The 18,277-nt window shown below is 39.8% G+C and overlaps 1 protein-coding gene and 2 long non-coding RNA genes across 4 annotated transcripts in view; 2 read left to right on the forward strand and 1 right to left on the reverse strand.

Moving 5' to 3' along the window:
• Nucleotides 1-4,878, forward strand: part of LOC111245243 (uncharacterized) — a 6,156-nt gene extending 1,278 nt beyond the window's left edge. Inside the window, exons 2-3 of one of the 2 annotated variants that reach the window (XM_022793345.2) lie at nt 188-1,641; nt 2,952-4,878. In XM_022793345.2, coding sequence (XP_022649080.1) covers nt 188-1,641; nt 2,952-3,150 — 1,653 coding nt within the window. In that variant the 3' untranslated portion in view covers nt 3,151-4,878. Of the gene's footprint in view, nt 1-187; nt 2,296-2,951 lie in introns of both variants that reach the window. The other variant, XM_022793344.2, reaches the window with a different exon arrangement.
• A 2,367-nt stretch (nt 4,879-7,245) lies between these two features.
• Nucleotides 7,246-9,369, reverse strand: LOC147757765 (uncharacterized). Its single transcript, XR_015321263.1, has 2 exons — nt 8,228-9,369; nt 7,246-7,925 (listed from the first exon to the last, which is right to left on the reverse strand). It is a non-coding gene; the product is annotated as an uncharacterized LOC147757765 (long non-coding RNA).
• Nucleotides 9,370-10,265: 896 nt separating this feature from the next.
• Nucleotides 10,266-18,277, forward strand: part of LOC147757766 (uncharacterized) — an 11,195-nt gene continuing 3,183 nt past the window's right edge. Inside the window, exon 1 of the long non-coding RNA XR_015321279.1 lies at nt 10,266-10,618. This is a non-coding gene — a long non-coding RNA (uncharacterized LOC147757766). The remainder of the gene's footprint in view (nt 10,619-18,277) is intronic.

Genomic DNA, 18,277 nt, shown 5'->3' on the forward strand with positions numbered 1-18,277 from the left:
TATATAAAATTTCTTCCACATGAAACATACTAAATACAGTTTTATCTTAGAACATGTTTTCAATTTATTGATTGCCATGATCTTCATTGATGTAGTTTATACGGCGGTTAACTACCGTACCCAACTGTTGCTGATTCAAAATTTGTGTGTCAGCAAACAACCTACTAACAAAAGCGTCTTTTTGCAGGGTCTTTGCTTTGTTATGCCGACAGCAACGATTACAGATCTCCAGTACCGCACGAGTACGAGTGAAGATAGTATCGGGAACATTTATAGAGCACGTTATGGAGGTTATGTCGTGGGCTGCTTCGCGGGCGGTTTCCTATTTAACTGCTACAATCGACAATTTCTACTCTTTCTCGCACTTTTGGCCACAGCAATCGGCGTCCTCGTGATGCCATTTTGTCGCGTCCTAGCTACCCTCATGGCATGCACGTGCGTAACGGGGGTCACCATGGGCCTTTTAGACACTGGCGGCAACGTTTGGCTGCTTGATCTCTGGGGCCGAAAAAGCGCACCATTTATGCAGACAATGCACTTTTGCTTTGGATTAGGCGCACTTGTTGCCCCCCTGGTTGCTCAGCCTTTTGTCGGATCTTACAATCAAATCGGTGCACGGGGTTTGTTTAACGAAACCCGCAATCTCCTGCCACCAATGAGTCCCCGATTTCCTGGCAATCCCTACGGTCAAAAGGTAAAACGGGATCTGACCCAAATTGCTCACAACGTTTCGACCCAACAACCGCTACTAAATAGGAATATCACTAGAACGACTCGGCTGGGTTTCCTAAATATGAACACCTCGACGACGCCACCGTCTGCCACAACGACTAAATTGCCGCCGAAAAAGCCCTTGTATGCTAACGGGGAGAAACAGTTCGATGTATGGGAGCGTCCTGGCCCCCACGCGGTGACGACGACAACCAATTTGACAATGAATTCGATGACGTCAACTACTGCAGCAAACGCTACTACAAGTATCAACATGAACAGTACTTCTACGCCCGTTGTCCTTAGTGCACCAACGGAGGCGACTAGAGCAAATGCAGTATCACAACGATACATTATGGGAAAGCCAGAGACGAAGACAACGCCGACATCTATAACGAATGAATTAGCTAGTCCACCGCCGCCGGCTTCAGTGCAAGCAACAATAGGCGTCACAAACTGTTCGTTCGGCAATAAAGGCAGTACCATCGAAAAAACTGTGACGCCTTCGACAAATGAGATCTCAACGAGCAGCACCTTAAGTCCGGCTATCGCTAGCATTCTTCCAACCGGAGCAGCGTCTGTGCCACCCTCGTCTACAACTCCTGTTGGTAAAAGTACGGCACAATTAAATGGAAGGGTGTCGCCGTCAGAGGGAGCTTGGAGACTCAACGATTCGTTGAAGGTGCTCCATCAAGCCAATGAGCCGGAAAGAGAATCGACAACAAAAGCTACTTCTTCAACGGTGCCTACTCAAGAAACTGTAAAAGTGACTGCTGTTCTCTCGGAAGCTTCCTTTAATACTACAAAGAAACATCACAGTATGAAGAAAGTGCTACCTGACAATGCAGAACAAGTGTCATGGATCGAGGCAACAAAAAAGAAAATCCAAGAGTCGGACAAATTCGAAATTGCGTACGGAATATTGGCGGCGTATGTTCTGGTTGTGTCTGTAATATTTTTGATCTTTCTTTGCATGAACCCGCGAGAGGGCCGCTCCAAGCAAGAAGAAGAACTCGACGATGCGCACGTCGCTCAGGCTTCACTGATGCGTCTTCCGCTCATAATTCTCATGTGCTCGTTCTTCTTTCTTTATATGGGCATCGAGGTAGCCGTAGGCGAGACATTAAAGCCGCTGTTGAAGCGTGGACCTTTAGTAACTGGACTGATCACCGGGGAACAACTAGTTTACGTGTTTTGGGGTAGTTTTGCCTTAGCACGGGGCGTGTCTATCTTCATTTCGATGAAAGCTTCGTACCGCACTATGCTAATCACAGACCTTCTCCTTTGTCTCAGTGCGGCACTTATTTTGGTATTGGGTGCACAACAATCTGGACTACTTGTAGCAGGAGTCATTATTCTAGCCACCGGGATGGCATCAATTATCCCAACGTTGTTCATCTGGTTGGAACGCTGCACGCAAGTTACCAACCGTTTGTCGGCTTTGCTCATTCTGAGTGCAGCGGTTGGCGAAATGATTATTCCTGAACTCGTGTCGGCATTTACCCGCAGCTCATCGCCCATGGCGCTGATGTACATCATACTTGGAGTCATTTTTCTTTGCTCAGTTAATTTTGTTGCACTGTGGTAAGTATGAGCGAAAGCTTTTACCCGGACTTTTGCGAAAATAGCCTTCTGTTCGAAGGGATGAGAAGTGGCTTCTCTGGGAAAGTGCTTTCGGTCAAGAATATATTTAGACACACAGAACGTTATTCTCTGAGTCTACAATACATTACTCAATGGAAATGTGCCGCGCCCCATTTAACGCCATTTCGTCGGATTAGTTCTAATCAGATAGGGCCTTATGTCAAATATTCATTCATTTAGCATTAATTGAACGGGATTCCTTTTCTGAAGCCTTCGTACGATTCTCAGCTAACACTATGGCGATCGAGCTCCCTCGCACACGACATTTTTTTCAAGTCGAAATTTATCTCGCGATATTTATTTGGAAAGGTAAACTTCATCTGTAACACGACGCGAGACGTATACAGTTTTATGTATACGTTCACAATATTTTGCACTGAAAACAGCAACAATGTCGGTCTGAGCTTCAGTTGAAAAATTGTCGGACGTTAACTATATGCTTCCCTCACTTCCTATAGGGATGTACACCCTTGTGGATGACCTTAACAAATAAGTGAGTTCCATATCTAAGTGTTTCTTTACCTTGCCCTATGTCGGAAATAGAGATACACCGCGCCTTCAATTCTAACATTATTGGCTGTAATTACTGGTTTCAGTTATGTGACCTCTGTGCGAGGCGAGAAGTATCTGGATAAACCAGACCGCTCGCTGTACCAACTTGCCAGTCTGGACGATGATATCGAGCACTGGAATCAGGGCAATGGGAAGAATGGACAGCACCAGGACGGAGCGGTTGTCAAACGAAATAAAAACAACTCATTTTTCTACAATCGATTAAATAGCTTGGATAGCTAAAGCGAGTCGATCTATTCATAGGCAGCTATTTGACAAGAGGCGTGCGTACAAGAAGCCCAAAGAGACCTCCAAAGCCCATAAGGAGAAATAGGTCGGCATTAGTATTTGCAGTAGAGAAGCCTACCAATTTTTGGAGCGGATATGTATAATGTATAGATCGCCGATGGTGAAACCGACGAAAGGAGTTCCGCCGTTCGAGCACAACCAGTGAGAATTGAAAGGTGACAGAACGAAAGATATGAGCTGTCACGTGCTAAAGTTATTGTAGGAAACTGTGTCAAGCATTCGTGGCATATGGAGAAAGCTGTTCTAGGACGACCTGAGAGCCAGCTGCCCAGGACGGAATGTTGGAAGATGCGTTTGCAAGCGCTCTATATTACCGCATTGCTCTTTCAACGACAATGTAAATCCAGTACCGACGAATGTGTGTTTCCATCGAGTTTGTATATAGCTCTGTTTCGCCTGCCGTGCGACCAGTTGTGACTGTAATAGTATTGTCTAATAGCAGTCATAGTGTGACTAATTGCTACGTATTGTTTTCATAGAGTTGCTCTCAATCGTGATACGAGAACCGCCCCCGGGGGGTGCCAGTGCCGCCGTCAACAACAAACTGATAGTGGTAGAAAATGTTAATAGCCAGTTGTCTGGTTATACAATGTAATGACGCGAAGGCGGTATGAGTCTTCCGTCCAATGAATAGTTTATTATGAAGAAGAGAACGTTGTTCTGTACAGTAACTTGCGCTCCGGTGCGCATTACAAGAGGATACACCGATGACTATAAGAGGAGTTTTATTAGGAAGAAAATTAAACTTGACTGAGTATCTCTCTTCACTTACACCCAGATGTAGGCGCAACAGTAATGATGATGCTGATCCAGATAACAAGAGTAGTCGTGCTAAAAGTGCAGAAGTAAACTTGTCTAATGTTGCCTATTTCATGCAATCCAACAGGGAAAAGGAGGGAATGCGTTGTAGAGACGTTGTGAACGTGAACGATGATAGTATATATATATATATTATAGATGACCACTAAGGATTGACTGATCTAAGCTGAAAGCGAAAATAGATGTAACAGTCATTGACAATAACTTGAAAAAAGAATATTTGCGTCTTCGGTCCGCAATTTGTTTGATCGAGTCTTCCCGCAACAATTTACGAAACTTCATTTTCTTAACGCAAATACTTTTCTCAGCTGGACTATACAGTTTAGACTATTACAATGATCTCTTTTTAACAGATATACCGTCTCGCTATGCAGTCACCATATTACAGCCAACCTATTTGATTGATATATGTATGGTTTTTTTTTCAAGACTCTTTTCTTTATGTAGTGAACAAGTTATATGACTATCCTAGGCCTAGAAGCGAATGGTAAAAACTCAACTGGGACAAAATCGTTAAACGATCGTGAGTGACAAAAATGACAGACAGGTACTATTAGGATGTTTTAATCTTACTTTGGTACTTACGTTTTTACTACTGTTTTTGGTTTTTATTTACATGTGTATTGTAAGGATATGTGTATATCACTGATGACTGAAAACATTTTTAGGATTTAACTTCTGCAACACATCAGGCACATTTGGTTCTTTTTTCGGATTTAATGATTTATAATTAAATGCGAAGGGCAAGTTTTCATGGAGCGTGTTCGATTCTGATTATCGTTTGTAGTGTTAATCATTCAAATTTTATCCAAATTTGAATAAAGTTAAATCGTTTGAAAGTAAGTTAGCCCGGGCTTCGGTGTGAATCTTTTGCCTGAGTTTAATAGGGACACTCTTTTTAGATTGAGGAGCGAATTGTTAAGGACGAAAATAGGGCTGAGCTTTGCTTCTATGAAATATTGAATACAAATAATAACACCCAAATAAACATAGCTAGTTCAATTAATATTAAAATAGAAGAAAAGGGTGTTGAGAGGAGCCACGAGAGTAAACAAGACAGAAGCAACGAAACGTATTGCAGAACGCTGAATTGTAGGTAAGGACACAGCAGCATAAAGGACTTCATGAAACATTCGGCAAATGTCGTAGGCTAGGAGGGCTAATATAAATTTAAGTGGGTAGAGACAAGTAAGGCTAGAAACGACGTCGAAAGCAACCAGACATTACCCACGCTTGAAGTTCATAGAAAAACGGCTGATCTAGGAAAAAAAAATACTTGATTACGCCAAGTAGATCTTTGATTACTTAAGGCGACGTGAGATAAAAGTTCATCACATAAAGCGACGATTCGGAATCCAGGGAACAGCAATGTTCAGTTTGCCTATTTGCGTACCGCTTTAAGAAGCTTCAGAAGAAAGGGGGCACTGGCTACTACAAAAAAATGATTGGGTTTCGGTCAGGACCTGGCAAGCGGAAAAACAGAGACAATCAGAGTGACTGGTTTTGTATGTTCACCTTGTATACGTGCATTTCCATTGTTGGCCTAGATAAATATCAATATTAGCCAAATTTACTTGGACAATATAATTCAGTACTTCCCAATACCACACGAGAAATTATACCGCTTCAGAACTGTAGGCCGATCAGACAGCGTCTATATTGCGGAAACAAAAAAATAAATAGTCTGCCATCGCTAAAGGAATAAACCTTATTTTACTGATGATTGACTACCGGAGACATATCGAAAGGAGTCAACAATATATACGTTCATTCAGCGCAATAAATCGATATAAGGTATATATCGTTTTTTTTTGTAATTTAAAATTTGTAATCATTTAGGTTTGAGAATCAGTTGTTTCTAATCTAATACGGAGCTAGGTTAACTGCAAGTCTTCAAAGTTCTTACAATATTCTTATTATAAGGACGGTCATAGTAAATAGTGATGAGGATATACTAGCTTTGTGAGACTTTTTGCTTGGGCGACTCCGTGCGGATCTAAGTGCAACGGTGAAATTTTTGTTCTGGTTTCGTATTGATATGATTGAATATGATCGTATTTAGCATTTGGAAATTCCTATGAGCCAAGAAACACCATACGAACTCGGGTCGGTGTGTTTGTTCATCTTGAAAAAAACAACCGTGGATATGTGACGCAGTAATTTAGTAAATTATGCGTTCTTAATATTACAGCATTATAAACTTTTATTTAAATTTATTGTTAAGACCATCGATTTGATTTTTCTTAATGGGAAATATTATATTACTCGGGACAACTATATAGAAAGTTACTTTTCTCATCGGTTCGAACACTGAAGTATTTCGAACATTTTAGTTTTCCTCGTTTCTATCTTCATTGAGCTGGTGGTGTAGATGGGTTCGTTATCAGCTGGAACAGGGTTCTCGTCCTGGGCGTCCCAAACCGCTTCAGAAGCAATGCCAGTTCAAGGATTGTCGTTCATAATTTCTCAAACAGATATTCGTGCGCAGGCTTATAAATTTCGATTTACATTGTCCATGTCTGAAGGCCGTGAAAAACTGAAACCGCCTGATTTCTGATAATTGCTAGGGCCTGTTCAACTTCCTTAGTTCGTTTGGTAAGTTTTTTATTCGTTTCATTCCCTGTACTGATAGAACTGTGTATCCACAGCTATTGACCAAGTCTTAAATTGTTGTCTACGATGCAAGAGTGCCTCTATTGCATCGCGTGGCTTCAGGCTGAGAGCTATAGGAGCGAAAATCATGGAGCATAGCTCAATTCGATTTTAATTATTTTGTTTATGACAGTCTACCTGTCCCAGACTCAAGGAATACCAACCGAGCCAATAGAAAGGGCCGCCTTATATACACGAGCGAACCCATTATTCAAATGTTTGAATTTTGTAGTCTATGACTATTTTTCGAGCGCCTCAGAGATTTTCTCGTCATGGCAACAGGACTGGTGATACTTTAATTTACAAAATAGTAAATAAATGGGAATAAATCTTCTTTACTTCTTAATTAATGTTCAAAAATCTCACTTGCCATAGGATAAGTGGTAAAGAAATATCTTTTAAGAAAACATACGCGTATTAAGTACAGGCCGATTTCAAGAAGTGCGCCTCAGTTGAAAATTAGTGTGGAAACAATCAAGTTAAGCTCTTTATAGGAAAAGCCAGTGTACCACTGACACCATACCTTCGAGTTCCTACCATTTACTAACCATATTAAGGCTCGTTGCAATTATTATTAATTTTATTCTCAATTTTATCAGTGTACAAAAATGATCATTCAAAAATTGTGTTAAAAAATTATAGCGCGAAGAAAACGATAAACATGTTATAGTGATTCCAGTGTCTACGTTCGACAAGATCATTAGTATCTAAGACCTCTACATTTCGCTGTTCTGATGATTTTTAAGAACACTTTATGTATCAGTGACATTGGCGAGGCTAATATTTTGAACTTTTTCGTTTGGATTTTACATTACTGTTTATTGAATGTACCCCGTACCTCCACCTTTCTAGTTGCGGCCGTTTCTATGTACGTCTAGTTGCCTTTCGCAGTTTGACCCGTAAATCTGGCTGGCACCTTTATTCTTCTCCTTTTGGACGAGGGCCAGCTGAATCCGCCCTCCTGCGGCGTCGTCGACCCGGCCCATCGTTCCCGCATCCTGAATCCTTATAAATCCTTACTCTCAGCTGCATGAGTGAACTCCCTTTATGTAAATCGTATAGTGGCGTGGCCATTGCCGATTACGAAGTTTCAAATGCATCATCGACAGCGGACTATCGTGTAACTGCTACCTTTCAAAAAAATTCTAGATGACACCTAATAAAGAAGGCACTGTCGTAGAAGTATATTTTGTTTATGAACACAGCTTTTTCACCCAGATGCCCAAGGTGATTAATTCCTTAATTGAAATCCAGATTAAACAAACATAACTTATATAAAATAGCCGCCAATTGTATACAGCACTTTTAGCAGCAAAAAAAAAAAAAGTTAAGAACGTTTCAGATAAATATGGTCACTCTGTCCTTTATGAAAAGATGATCCTCGATACATTAAAATTACTTGGAAGTTTAAAAATAACTCTAGCTGTCGGGAAACAGAAAAAAAAAACTCTGGACAGCCGTAGAAGATATTTTACCAAAAGTGTTGAATTATTCTTAGGCATAGTCGCCGCGGCACATTTGCTTTACCAGACTGTCTCACCTCATTTTATCACATTTGTTTCATCAATGATGGCGCACTACAACTGCATCCTTAGCATTTATTAAATCCGCGGTACAAGCGTAATTATTAAAAACAACATAATTTCCGTGTTTATCTTCCTAACTATCCCTAAAAATCTCTGAATGGCAAAAGATGTTAGGGTGGCACTGTCAAGTAGAAAAATACTGTCACCCAGTAGACCAGACGCGGTCAGTGACGTATGAACTAATTAAAGCGCGATATAGGCCACGTCATTGAAGCGCTCATACAATGCGCGTGTCAACCGACATTCCTCAGCATATGAAACGGGGAAAGGGGGCATTCTTGTCCTGCCAGAACATTAGCAGCTTGCGCTGCTTTATGCAAAATAAATTGTTAACCATTTACACAGCATCCACAGCAGACTTCAATGTTATTATAGCTATTTTCATAGGAAATTCAAATGGTATTTCTCTTTATTTTGATGATGATAATTGCCACTTTTTTTTTTTTTTATAGATAACAATTAACTTAACAGTGTTCGAGTTTTTACATCAAGCAATACGTACAAAGCCATGGACACTATATTTCATTTGTGTTTTTTACTTTTTTGGTACGCAGTAGTTCTTTCAGTATCTAGCTGAGGTACGCATCGTGGATCTTTTAGTTATTCGTTGACGTATGTTATTTATTATTTTTATGTTACTAAAAGATTTTCTACATGACTGCATTATTTAATATGCTAATTAAGTAATAGTAAATGCAATAAAATCAAAACATGGTATACATTGGCTCCTTGTGACGAAGCAGGCTTTTATGGGCAGGATTTTAGCTAACCTACTATGATATAGTATGCTTCGAAACACTAGCTATAATTGAGATAATTCAGAAGAAATAACAGCAGGCAAATCAAGCGAGCGTGGAAACGTGAATCTTGAAATACACAGCGACCCTACGAACAAAAAATACGTATATGACAGACCATAACGGGCCAGCAATTCCTTGGGGATGGACGGCTAGTAATAAGTTATAAGCCGATCTTTGGCCGGATGGTGCATTCGTCTAGGTAAATTCCATGCAATAGCTTTGTGGGTAACATATATAGATACGACTGCGAGTATTAGGAGCACGATCTAAATTCGAATCAAGTCAACCGTTGAGACAACTTCATAAAAAACAGTGACTTAGTTTGGGTCCGAAACCGAGTGAAGAAACACTTTGTTTCATATTGAAAGGACCTTATCAGCCCCCGAGATGGGCTAGCGAGTAACGTTTTTGCTTGGTAACCTTGGGAACTTGTTATAGCCTAGATTCGAACCCGGGCATCGTTTCGTGCCGGTAGCCAGCCTGTCCAGATCTGTCTGTCGGAATTATACCGAACGGCGGTGCCGAACGTAAAATTCGAAACATAGCGAGAGAAAAATATATTAGGGAGGCACATTTTCTGCATTTACCAATATTTAGAGGCGAAACTGAATTACATTTCCTGTCACATGTAAGCTATTTAAAAGGCTTCCAAGAATTGATTACTTTCTGAGCTTTCAAGACCAGTATAATGACGACGTCGGTATGCTTCAAGGATTTTGACTTTTTTATATTTTAATGAGGATATAATGCGTAGAGGCAAGGTCAACATTACACACGCCATGTCACGGCAGGGAAGCAGGAAAAAGAACAATGGCCAGATGGCATTTTTTGTCGCTAGAATATGGAACTCGAGTTTTTCCAATTCCGCTATGACTATTTTATCGATATTACCGAGCAGGGAGATATTGGTCTCATATACTCATTGGTACATTGAAACACTAATTCAGTGAATAGATACATATACAGGCGGGCCGACCTTGACTAATAGCCTTTTAATGTTATTACGCCCCGTTTTCAAGTTGCTTGACATTGACGCCCGGATACCGTTTCTGCAGTCATACAAACTATTATATGTCAGAGTAATGATAAAACATTTTAATGATGACAAGCAAACATGATATGTTATTCTACGCTATTGTCTACGATTGGCAAGAGGACAAACCGGGCTCATTGCTTTCCTGTTCGAGAACGATAAAACCTGTGAAGCAACAGCGCGCGCACAGAGACATGCACACACAGGGTTCAGCCAACAAACGCCGATCAGCGCCCAGCGGCTGTCGTCTGCTCCACCTCTTTTTGTTTACGGCAGCATAGACAAGTAACAAACAGCGTTCTAGTCGCCTGCTTTTCCGTTCGTAGTAAGCATAGATTACATACTCTGCCGATGTTCCAGCCACTAGGGAATGGCATAAAGCAACCGCTGAAGAAATCTACATAATAGGAACCGGTACCGGGAAGATCCGCGAGCATTTTATGGATGTGTAGCGAGATTAAACCTCGCTACATCAATTGAAATTTTGAATAGAGTACTCACTACGTCCTAAAGTAAGAACACATTTTGTCATCATGGATTTCCTAATAACTATAAAAGTCTGATAATCGAGAATGTTACTACAGTGACAACGAACTACGTACCCATTAAGTGAATCCAACAAACAATTGGAATGCTTAAAAACTTAATTCACAAAAACTGACATACTCTCAAGACACCATCTGTTTTCTCCCTCCCCTTCTCTTTCTCGAAATATATATATTTGTATATCCTCTTGCTGCATTGCAACAGCGTTTGAACTAGACTATAGCTACTGCTCCCATTTTACTTCGACAAAGAACAAAAAGTTTGTTTCTAAGGAAAAAGCGAATATGGTACTCTACATCAAGAAAAGTTTTTTCTTCCTTAGAATACGTGTATCAATGCAAGACGTTTCGGCCGTTTTATCGAGGTAGGCCTTGCCACGCAATTACAGATATTTAAAAATAGATAAAATCCTTTTCGAAATAGAAAAAAGTTCATTTTTCGTATGATACATATAGCTTTTAGCGGTATAGACATTTTATTGTCTTATTGGGGAAAATGCTGTTTCTGTTGAGTGCTAATTTCCTTAAAGATTGGCGTAAAGTTTTGAAACACCCTGCATATCGTTAGGAAGCTCTTAGTTTTCTTTACAACGCTGCGATCAGCAAAACTTCAGCCAAATTTCGGGCCCCAAGTATAGGCATGCCCGTGTGAACGTAAACTAAGTTTGAGGTATCGACTTTTGGTCGACGTCAAAAATCGTGTAAGCAACCCAGAAAATTTGTTACGTGCTTCGTAAAACCCATAGCTAAGGGGCATTGGCAGTAGTTCTAACAGCCATTTTCCCTCAAAATAATGGCTTAAAACGACGCTCGTCAAACATGACAGGTCGAAGTTTACTGAGCAAATTGCGTTCTTTTACCGATACTCGCCTTACGTGCAGCATCCATGACGACTTGTTCCAGCAACCTTTTAACTTCGCTGGAAGTCGAACAAGATGAGTCGATCGAAAATGCCGTTTGCCAGTCGTCACATCCATCTTTGGAGTTCGAATTGGAGTTAGGCTTAAATCCTATGTCTCGAACCGGATAATGGCCACGTGCGTGTGAAGCGAAGCAAGAGCTTTTTACCGGTATATACCCCTAATCGCATAGCGAATGATTAATTAGGAACGGGAACAATCTAATATTGGGCCGTTTGCTCTGAAACCTGGCAAGGTCCTTTTCTGTATTGTTTTTCCTTACCGCGTTTGTGCAGTTGGGCCTAGTTTGTGGTCAGTTGCAATTTTCTGCACATAGGTTTCAGCGATTTAAGGCTCGAGTTCGTGATCTAAATCACAAATCATACTCTGCCCCAAGAAGCGGATCATGATGAATGGTGGCATATATTGCGTAAAAGCCACCTCGGGAACTTCTTGTGGAATTGTGTAGCGTCTGACCTACTGGCCAAAGTTTTCTTCATCAGATAATTTCCGTCAGCTGTATGCAGTGCGGCCCATCGAAAATGGCTTGCTTTCTTTGGCCAGTGAACAATCGGCGGGGAAAAACAGTTGAAAACCAATGAAATGAGTTCAGTTAAAGAAACTAGTCCGATTTTTGTCAAAGTTTAAAGTGATTTGAACAATAAACATAACTTTCTTACTACGTATAGAGGTTTTTAATGGTACACATGTTTACAGCAGTGCGAACTGTCTATGCCCTATTTACAAAATTGATCCTGCCCGATAGTGATATAAAGCACGCATACAAACTCAAAATTCAGAAACACAATTAGGGCATGGCTTATGAAAGCATTACGTTTTCTATAAGACATGCCGCCATGATAATGATGATCGATGATAGTGATGATGACAGTATTTGTCTTGGTTACAAAATAACGCTCTTCCCCAGACGACGAATTTTTTGCTAATGACCGCGTTTGCCTTAAAAAGGACCAGGAATCGATGTTCCAGTGATTGAATGGAAACATGATTTAAGTAGGCAGCTGCACCCTATTAAGGCACCTACCTTGCATTTTGTAGTGATCAAATTGCCAACGAGCTGTAGAAGCTAGTGGTGTAATCTTCAAGGCAAGAGCTCAGATGACCGCATGAAAGGGCATCTTTTGCAGTCTAAACCTATACTGATGTCATTAGAACGTTCCAAACTCGTTCTTTCACAGGCTGGCGAACCTCTCAATGAGTGGCGATTTGCTGCTCGAAGATGAGCGATTTACAAAAGGTTCATTCCTTTCAGATACCCTGCTATCTCTAGGTTACCTGTAAACCGACTTTTTTCATGTACCTAGCTAAAATTCGAGTAGCTTGTGAGAGGTACAATCTTCCTTTGCTGAAAGGTGTTAACTGAAAAGTGTGTCTACGTAGAGGGAGGTCGTTGGTCGTCAAGATTGAGAATAACAACGAAGATAAATTGTCTCCCTGAACGAGTTCTCTCGTCTGCTCTATATCACTGTTCTTATGGCCACATCATCATCAATTGACATACATAGGGTCTTTCTGCAGTATTGCTGTGAGCAATCCAAGGGCACTTGACAGCATACCCGTCTTGACGAGTTTATCCGGAACACAGTCGAATGCTCTTTTGAAGTCGACGAGTATTACGTGACGTACCTGTGAAGGTCTGCTTAGCGGCCCTATTACCTTCTGAAGAAGACTTCTGCAGGCGGTCAAAGAAATATGTGCCGCTACTCCAGAACAAGGTTGCTAGGCTCAAAGATGGGTACTAGGTGGTGACGAAAAATGACCCTTCTTGAAAAAATGTTTCTTTCAGACATTCCTTTCCTCTTGGTTATTTTCGTTCCAAGCCTTGAGTAAGCCACCATAGTGGAAAAGAGTATCAGTAAATGAAACTCATTATGGAAGAGGAGTCATTTCTGGTTGGGTGGTTCGCGAGATCCCCATTATTTTCTTGATATCAGAAGAATAAGTGCGTACGTACCACTGATACGGTAAATAATTAATTCCACAACACTGTGACGTCCCTATATTGAAACTGCAGTATTAAAACTAGCATTGCGAATTCTGTCGCTCAGTATTCGGCAGTCTTAAAGGACTACGCACTCTTAGTATGATCTCTTTCTAGCGCTCACAAGCGTCAACAAACTTTTGTAACTGTGTATCCTTCTTATTTTTTGTAAGCCACTAAGCCCTCCCGTATATTAAAATAGTTGCTTATTTATTTTATATTCATTAGCTTACTTTAAATATTTTATAACAAAAATATATACAATTCTACATTTTACTAGTGCCAAACGCGTGGTATCTTTAACGCTGGCTTTCTAGCACCTGTTATAGCACCCGCTATTGTCCGCGCCTTCTGTAACAAGAAGATTGTACGAGAGAAAAGCAAATTTCAGCAAGCAAAACTTACGTGGGTCTCACGCTGGCCCCAGTTTTCCGGTTCTAGATAAGGAATAGACCTTTAGCTGTGGCAACCACTTGCAGAGCGCTTTACGACGGCTCGAACGTATAAGCGTTAGTACTATTATCGATATTTTTATTTGTTTCAACCCAACTTAAAATTCGATAGTCGAAAAATCAACCGTAATGTATGTTCCGGCTTAATGTTATTAAGCATTTTTATTATTGTCAAAATGCCCGAAGTGTATTTGTATAATTTTATTGTGTATTTGTTAAACTTAAAGATCATTACTGTTGAGATTGACGTATACTTTTCGAAACGCTGTTTATCAAAAGAAAAAAAGTGTCATTCTCGGGCAGGTTTAAGCGCTTACTAGTAAAACGTTGCTTGGGTGATTTATGGTCCAATATAATAAGAAAACTTCCCTTTACCTAGCCTATTACGCTTAAAATAATTGACGCTACCTTTTAACCTACGCTACATTGAAGCTCGATTATATGCTTGCAGATTTCATATAGGGATAGAGTCTTGAACTGTTAGCGTGATATTGTATTTCTATTATGTGTATTTCTAAAGGCATCTCATAACTAATCATCTTAATTGGAACATACAGGGCCGTCATTCAGAGTGTTTAAGCGAGCAGTCCGCTGCCGTCGAGTGCCAAGAGTTCTCTTTGTTTGACGGAGTTAGCTAAATTGGCCTGATTTTGTGCAAGGCATTGTGAGACTATAGACTCTGTATTATTGTAGAACGTCTAAGAGTTTACGTAAACGATTTGAGAAAAGTTTTAGAGTAATATGTGCTTGATTGGATCTTTTATACAAAATCGACCTGAAAGCTTAAAACAAGAGCCATCATTTTATTAATCCATAGATACTGTATATACGCATTTTTAGAGCAAGGTGCTAAGGCTTTGTATACTTTAGAACACAAATACCGTTCAAATATTTAACAAACAAAGCTAATAATAATAATAATAATAATAATAATAATAAACAGTTTTAAGGCGTACTCGCAGCAACTTGTTGTTACCAAAATTGTCCGAAAAAGTACACGTTCTGAATAAAGTAAAATTTCAGACAGTACATTTCGATATACTTACTGAGGTATTTAGAGCAGAGGACGGTGTGATATAAAGGACCTACTTTTATCGTAACTATAAACGTAGCTTTATATACATTAGCACTAGTTAAAGATAGAAAACAATTCATTGTTATTACCCTGTAATTTACACAAAAGACGTGGACAGTCAAATTAGTTATGCCTTGATATTTATGTAAAACGAGTTTCCGACTGTAATTGTGTTTTCTTGGCGCTCTACGATTGTCAGGTATAATAACCGCGCTCCCATCGATGACTGCACTCTGTGATGACCTGCGCTGTTTTTCTTCAAGTTGATCTATCGTCGTCCTGTCCGTAGCTTGTTGGCCATAATCCATTGATATGTATCTACATTTGTTATGTGAGATCAGGAAAAACCACGTGATCATGATATTTTGATTCATGAAAGAACTGGCTGGCCTAGACACCCTTTCCAACTTAATTAATATTTCAAGTCGCTTTATCCGGCATCCATGAGCCAGGCTTTCTACGCATGGGGACGGCTTTTGTACGCGTAAGACCTCAGCAACGTTGAACCATTTATTTTATTAATGAGTCAGCCTATAACACGAATGCATGGAGCCCAGCAGCTCTTCGGAGTGTGCGTGGGGTAAGGTTTGCATGTCCTCATACAGATACTAGTGATTCTGATCCTGGACTCCTCACTGTAGAATGCACGAAATATAATGGTGTTTACGCAAAGGAAGAATATTTATGTTTTAGTCGTAAGTGAAGTCTTCAACCCTTCTATAAAGTGACTATAAAATGTACTAGGTGGAAATTGGCTCAATTTAAATAATCATCGAAAAAGTCACCGTCCGTCTGTAAGGCTTGAATAGATACTGCTACCTATAAATCGCTAGATATGAGCGTATTCATTGGAAACTATAGATTTTCAAAAAAATCCGAATGTGTTGATTCATCTGAGTCGTTTAGTACCTATGGTTTCAACATGTGTGTGTGTGTGTGTCTGTCACTATAAGCTCTCTCGCAGACGTGACAGAAAGAATCTGCGATTGGTAAACCATATGGCGGGGACGTTGTCACATTTGAATGGAAGCAATCAAAACATATATTTAATTTTACTTACTTTAACATAACGCGTTTTGTTGACTGAGTCTTTGAACAAAGTACGCTAATATCTTAAAATCTTTTGCACTCGTCTGTAGATTTGCCCATTCAGCATTGCGAGTTCTCATTCATAAATGGCTAAAACTACAGTTTTATAGTTGTAGCCTTTGCAGGCTTGTATTTTTGACAGATATGGGTCAAGAGAAGATGGCATTGTAAGGGATATCTTAACGGGAAGCTCGCATGCCGAACCAAGTAGGCAAAATTAGCAGCTGAGGAAGGAGTTAAGGAAGTCCTATACATGTCGAGAGTTGCGACAAAGTTTTAAAGTCGGTGCAAACGATCCGATGAAACAATTCTTTTTTACTACTAATAACAAGAATTAAGCTATTATAAGAGGAAAAACGTTTATTTATTATAATATGATATCAGCATTGTATATTGATTACCATTTTATAAATTTTTCTATATGTAATATTTTTGGCGTTCAAAATACCGCCCTGCTAGTCCACTCGTACATTATATTGATATCTATAACAGTTCATAACATGGTGATCAGGAACAATCCATCAGTTGTAGTATGCTCCGTTGGCCTCACGACAACTGAAAAATAATTGGATTTCTATTATCGCTAATGGGCATACCAGTGCTACAATGAAATCAAGCGGTTGGTACTGATTCTAACTAGGTTCTCTCTAGATAGAACTATGTAGTTCATTTTCAAAAAGCAGAGCAATAAACTTTGGAGACTAAATACTTGACTGAAATGACGACATTTGCCCAAGAAACTACGAACGTGCATTTAGTTTGTGGAAGTATGTGCGAAAGCGATTGCCACCACTGTTAGTGCAGCTAGAAAATGCTACGCAGGGTGGGACTAACGTCTCCAGAGAGTTCAAAACCGATATATATACATGATTTTGTTCTGCATTATCATAAGTGACTTGTTATATATATTGAACATAAAGAACTATTCATTAAATGTATGTTTAGATGGAATAGGATTCAAGAGCCCATTTAGTGGCTCTCGTAAAGAAGGAACTATGGAAGAACGAAGAATCGTCAAGCAAATTTACTTCTTCGAAGCCGTCGAGGTGTCACGAGGTCGTTGTTATTATTATTATCATCTTCTGAAGGCCAGCGGCGGAATGACTCATCATGTATGAGGAGTGAAAACAGAGCTATCCGTAATTATACTACATAATTGATACATTCAAGGATTGGTTACCTTTGAGCCAAATGCTTTATGTAACTATTAATGAATCACGGCACGTAGACCAAAAGTGTGTATGCATACGAGATGCGAAGCGTCAATTAGTTGTTAATTAAAAGCTGAGTTGGCGCCCTACATCGTGTATAGCAGGTGTCCACTTATTGATTGTTACAGCAAGCTTTCGAAATAAACTTCTTTTTGTCAGTACAATACGTGATGGCTGTCCGGAATAAAATCGAAAATTCAACTGTGGTCGAACATGATAGGTATATTTAGTCATGTGCTACTTTTGGGTAACGATCTTGTTTTGTGTTCGATTCTCCGAAGCTGTGCACCGAATGCAAACATTTTACGGATTTTGTCACGCGTGTAATTTTCCTCCACTTGTCTACACTCAGTCTGACGCAGCACCGTTTTCATAAGGCTGATGCCACAGTATCACATTAGCAACGGGCTGATCTGAAGTTCTTATTTGGGTGTTACAGTAAAACGAACAATAAAATTGTATTGTATTATAGTAGCTAAATTAATTTTAACCACTTTAATGACTTAATTGAATAAAAAGCAAATAGGTCACAAGTGAACAAAGGGTCCTCGAAGAAAAGAAGAGCGTTATCGATATTTAGCTGCATCTTGCTTCACTTTCTTCCATAGGCCAATTAAATGAGCGACGTCGACGTTTTCTTATCACAGTCTTCTCTTGTTTGATTCGTAAGCTGGATATTTGCTCGGGACGGTGTCATCGATGCTTTGCATGGTGATGCTCATACAATGGCGCACGTTGGTGTTAAGCTATGAGATCAAATAAATTAGGAAACTGGCTCAATGAAAAGGCAACAGCAGTAGCAGCATAGACGCACCATTATTAAATGTATATATGTGTATTATGATGGTAACATACGTTTTCCATTAATGCTATTTGAGAGAATACAAAATTCAATAGT

This window comes from Varroa destructor, unplaced genomic scaffold (assembly GCF_002443255.2).
Source record: "Varroa destructor unplaced genomic scaffold, Vdes_3.0 BEIS01000002.1, whole genome shotgun sequence".
NCBI lineage: Eukaryota > Metazoa > Arthropoda > Arachnida > Mesostigmata > Varroidae > Varroa > Varroa destructor.